A 5,206-nucleotide genomic window follows, 5' to 3' on the forward strand; every position below is an offset into this window, starting at 1 on the left:
CGCGGCGGCCTCGCCCGCCCGCGCCGCCCCCCTCGCCCTCTTCCCTCGCCCCGCACCCTGCAGAGATGTCTGCGTATATATTTCCACCCTCTTATTTCTGTACCCTTAATGGGAATTTGACAATGCGGTGTGCAGGCAGCGGGTCCCTCTGCGCCATGAGCCATAGGCTGCGGAGCCTCATGGTGGCCGTGGAGGCACCTCACGCCGTGGAGTGTCGTGGTGCGTGGTGTGGGGTGGTGCGCGGCCTGGGAGCGCACAGGCCAAACCCAACAGGCTCCAAACTCACGGTTTGGAGCTGCACAAAACATTCTTATGTTGAAAAAGGGGAAAAATCCCTTAGGAATGAAAGCAGCTGGAGCAATATTTTTCTTCAAGGTTGGGCACAATGGGAATCGTGCCCTAAAGTCCCCACCTGCCAAGCCCTAGGTGGGCAGAGGCTTTGGGCCGCATCCTGGTTTTTTCCCTGTGTAGTCCAGTGGGCATTTCAGGTGTGAAGTAGAACAGGAGCGAGCGTTAATTGGCAATTTTGTCCCAGTCCTGACCCTGGATGTTTGATGGTGCAAATAATTACCGCTTTGATTATTATTAGTATCGCTATACTTGCAAGTCTTATCAGCATGCTTTGAAGCCAGTGACCACTGCATCCTTTGTTTGCACTAAATTAATTTGGAAACAGCATGTTCCAAATGGCCAGTCATTTCCGTTGAATTTACTAGGCTATACTCACATACAAAATCTCCTGAGAAACAAGCATGTGTAATAATGTCTGGCAATAATTTATGTTTTTGCACTAAGGTGGTTTTTTTTGTTGTTGTTTTACAGGAAAATACTCTGAAAATACCCAATTCTAACAGGCTTTTCTTTTTGCTGGACCTTCTATTGCCTTTCAAAAGAAGAAAGAAATGACAGATGGTGAGCCACAGTAAACAGTGCAAACTATCCATACTGTTATTTTTAGTTTTCAGTGAGGTTTTTCAGGATCCCTGTTCCATACATGGAATACTGCATTTCCAGCTTCACATAATGGTTTGCACAGACAAAAACCATACTTTCAAGAGCATCTTTACTATTGTGCATTCGGTCCTACCTAATCAATCCTGGAAAGAAGTATTATATTCAATTTTAAGTATTTTCAGGATTGGACACTGCTATATTCAATCTTAACATTTGAAATGTGTGTAAGCACTTTCTAAAACCTAGGCCAGTTTCACCTCTGACATTGGGTCAGCTTTACTGAGCTCAGTGGCATGTTGCTCACTTACAGCAGAAACAAACTTGGCCCTTAAAATCTGAAAGTAATCTGTTACCACGTAACATTCTTAAAATACCTCTCATGCTCAGAGACCTCCTTAAGCAAATGCATGCAGGCAGCCGCTGAATTGTGACCATCTCTGGGGTAGAAGGTGATAACCAGATGGAAAAAAAGCATCCTGGATAACACAGTAGAATGGGATATTTTTTACCAAGTATTCTGGACCTCCTCTTACACCTTGTGCCCTGGCAGTCTTCACTGGCGATGCAAAAAGAAGGAAAAAATATGACAATAGGTTCTGGATACATAGAATCAGCCAAATCACCCTCCTCAGCATTAGGAAATGTACTGACACATATTTATTTCAGAGAAGTCCTTGAGCCCTGCAGTGTGGATGATGATCTGAATTCTTTAAAGCTGAGAGCGTTTGTAACCGAGGCTTATTTCAATATGATCTCTGCTATAATTACTTCTGCGTCTATGCTCCCCTTGCCCTCCCCTTCCTTCTTCCCCTTTTATAATGTAAAATTTGCAGCTACAACTCCGAAGCGTCCTTGTGGTCAGGGAGAGGGTACGAGCCCTTTTATGCAGGAGGTAGCTGTGTCAGTGCCCATGCAACATTAAACATTACCTGACAGCTTTGTGATCGCCCCCAGCACTAAGTTGTCGGCTCCCTGTCCCTTCTCCCTTCTCAGTTGTCCCTTCCCCCTCTCCCAGATATTTCTCCAGCCCTGTCTCATTGGTGCACTACTCTCCTTTGCCTTTTTTGGACTGCCACCCTGTCAATCTAATGCAATAAGGCCAGGGGCAGGTGCAAACCCCTTGCTATGGCTCCTCTTACTAACCAATCCTCTACCGGCCCCTCGTCCCAAAATACCTAAAAGCCAATGGAGTGGGAAAACCCGGGACCCCGGGCAGAGGGAGAGGCTAAAGCTGCTGGATTGCTGGGGCGGGGGGCATCCATTTAGGACCCGGGTTAGCCCAGGAGCTGCTGAACGCTTGGATTCCTCTTGGGACTGTGGTGACTTGTGGATAGCAGGCGTGCTCTGCTGATTCATTTTCATCACCGTCAACATGGTGATCAAAGTCTTTGTAGCCACATCTTCAGGGTCTACAGCGGTAGGTGTCTCATTTAACATACTCCTCTTTCTGCTGGGGTCAGGTTGGTAAATTAGCCTAGATGATCCCAGGACAACCTGAGTTTGCACGGCGAAAAAAACACTGGATTTCTTCTAGTCTGCATTGCGCATCTTATTCTTGAAAGCTATTCAAGATGTAGAGAATTCCTATTAATGCAGGCTTGCTTGCATGCGAGTTTTTACTACAGGTATAACATTTACATATAAATTATCTGTCATTTAATAGATTTACTTCTGTTTAAAAAAGTATATGCAATATATATTCACTGAAGAAGGAAAAAGTGGATATTGTATTTGTACAAAAGCTAAGGTAGATTGTTTACAGTAGAAATTTATGCATGTCTTTTTAAAAGAGACTTTAGGACACTGCTCCTGCAAAAGGGGAATTCTGTCTAAGAAAGAGCCTGGAGCCAAAGTAAGCTGAATAAAGTTATGCAGAAAAAAATTCTTCCCCACCCCCATCCCTTTTCCTAGATTTTGTTCTGGTTTTTTTTTTGTTTTTCCTTGGTGTTTTTTGTGTGTGTGTGTGTGTGTCTTGAAATGCTCTACTGATGATTTTTAGTATTGAGATCTACTGCTGTAGCTGTCAGCATAGTGTATCAGCTGAAGGGAAGGGCATGTGAATAGTAGGGAGGTTGGAAGTCCGTGGGAGGTGGGAACCGGGAAAGGACTGTTTCCTTTTATATCCAGTTCCCAGATGAGCTCAGATTGCAGTTTTCCTTTGGCAGTCACTCACTCCCAGTGACATGGCTAAACAAACTGGCTGGTGCTTGTGCATAGCTGTAACTACATCTCTGTCTCTCTGACACCAGCTCCGTGTCTTTAAGAAGCTTCCAGAGTTGAAAAGCTCCAAAAACCACACCCTGTTCACGGGGCCATCATCTCTAGACAATGAACCGGGGGGTCATTCACTAAAATTCAAATTGGAATACAGCTGAGGAAGTTTGCAGTTCTCTCATCAGCTTGTCTCGCCAGCCTATCGCTAAGCCTGACACTCTAAATTTACTATTGACATTTTAGCATTCCTTTTTTTATGAGAAACCTCAGATGCAAGGGAAAAAAAGAAGAGGGGGTTGGAAACTGCAGGTTTGGTAATTTGTAATCTAGCAGTTACTGCTCAAGTGGGTTTATAAATTGCCATACGCTGTGCGTTGGCAGTCTTTTTGCTCCTTTTTGGTCTCCTGTTTTGGTCTCTTTGGTTGACCAAAGAAGAGTTGTCCCTACCTCCTTTGCCACTCATCCATTTTCTGGGGAAAGTTGTGACCGTGACTGAAACCCCATTGCAGACACTCAGTATGTGTGTGTTGGGCCCATCATCATCTCGCGTGCCTCAGGCACGCACTGTTGCCACTCCAGCTATAGGATTGGGGCTGTAGTTCAGCAAGGCAGTTGTACGAGTGCTTTGATTAAACACTGACATTCAGAGATCACTTATGCAATTAAAACTGAGCGTATCATATATTTAGCACTAGCTGAACCAAGATCTTTCCTCTGCTAGACACATTCCTTGTATCTTCTCCCAGCTAGCAGCTGTAACTAACTCCTTTCCTCTTGGACTGCAGTGAAGGGATGTGTATGCTACCCTGAACACTGAGCAACATGCAAGCTTTATCCAGCCATTTTGAGCTGTTAAGCATTGCTATTGTGGTTTGTTACTGCTAAGAAAGATGGCTAATGCCAGTGAACTGTATAGGTTTTAAGCTTATAAATGCCAATCTCCATCGTATGTTAGCAGCCCACAAAAGCTGTTAGTGAGATCCCAGACATACACTGGAAGGAAGGGTATGGCATCTTTACACGGCAATATGCCTCTGTATGTCGTCCTTCCTGGTGTGTTGGGGGTACATGTAGCTGCAGCAATCTCAGAGGCAGCGTGTGTTCAGATTACTGACACATAATTGCAATGCCAAGTAAACACAATGTTCAGCTGGAGTCGTTTTCCACATTTACTGACGAGAATGGATGGAAGGTATGTTTTCAATGAACCTTTAATGAGTTTTGGTATATATAAAATAAAACTCACTCATGCAAGGAGCCAGCACAAACCCCAATATATCACTAAAATCCCATTAAAAACAAATTTTGTATCAGCCTTGTACAGCTTTTCCTGAGAAGAATGAATTTAATCCCTAAAGAGCTTAAATTGGAAGTCCAAATTCTCCTAGTAGCACTGGTGCTCTCTTCAATGTGGCCAATCTCCATCACATGCGAGTTGTTAATTTTGAATTTCAAAATAAGATGGGCCCAGCCTCCCCTGGTGTAAATCAGCAGAGGATCATTGGTAAAGAATGAAAAACATTTCTATTCTATGTACTACACAGTCACACTACTAATTGCAACTGGTTTTCATGTTAATAAATACTTTTTAAAAGTGAATGCAGTGAACCCAGTAACATTCTGGTGCTCTGGATCAGACGCTTGAATGATATAATTCACTGTGACAAGTGGTGTCCTGCAGAGGTCCGTATTGGGACTGGTTTAATACTGTTTAGTATCTTCATCAATGACATAGACAGTGGGATCGAGTGCACCCTCAGCAAGTTTGCAGACGACACCAAGCTGAGTGCTGCGGCTGACATGCCTGAGGGACGGGATGCCATCCAGAGGGACCTGGACAAGCTCGAGAAGTGGGCCCCTGTGAACCTCATGAGGTTTAACAAGGCCAAGTGCAAGGTCCTGTCCCTGGGTCGGGGCAACCCCCAGTATCAATACAGGCTGGGGGATGAAGGGATTGAGAGCAGCCCTGCCGAGAAGGACTTGGGGGTACTGGTGGATGAAAAGCTGGACATGAGCCAGCAATGTGCACTCGCAGCCC

General features: G+C 44.7%; 2 protein-coding genes across 2 annotated transcripts in view; one reads left to right on the forward strand and one right to left on the reverse strand.

The window, feature by feature from the left end:
• LCA5L (LCA5L, lebercilin like) overlaps positions 1–181 on the reverse strand; it is a 19,424-nt gene extending 19,243 nt beyond the window's left edge. Inside the window, 1 exon segment of the mRNA XM_009283085.2 lies at positions 104–181. Coding sequence (XP_009281360.2) covers positions 104–181 — 78 coding nt within the window.
• Positions 182–2,100: 1,919 nt separating this feature from the next.
• Positions 2,101–5,206, forward strand: part of LOC103902005 (SH3 domain-binding glutamic acid-rich-like protein) — a 30,454-nt gene continuing 27,348 nt past the window's right edge. The window contains exon 1 of the mRNA XM_009282996.2: positions 2,101–2,371. Coding sequence (XP_009281271.1) covers positions 2,327–2,371 — 45 coding nt within the window. The 5' untranslated portion in view covers positions 2,101–2,326. The remainder of the gene's footprint in view (positions 2,372–5,206) is intronic.

Source organism: Aptenodytes forsteri, unplaced genomic scaffold, assembly GCF_000699145.1.
Source record: "Aptenodytes forsteri isolate BGI_AS27 unplaced genomic scaffold, ASM69914v1 Scaffold2, whole genome shotgun sequence".
NCBI lineage: Eukaryota > Metazoa > Chordata > Aves > Sphenisciformes > Spheniscidae > Aptenodytes > Aptenodytes forsteri.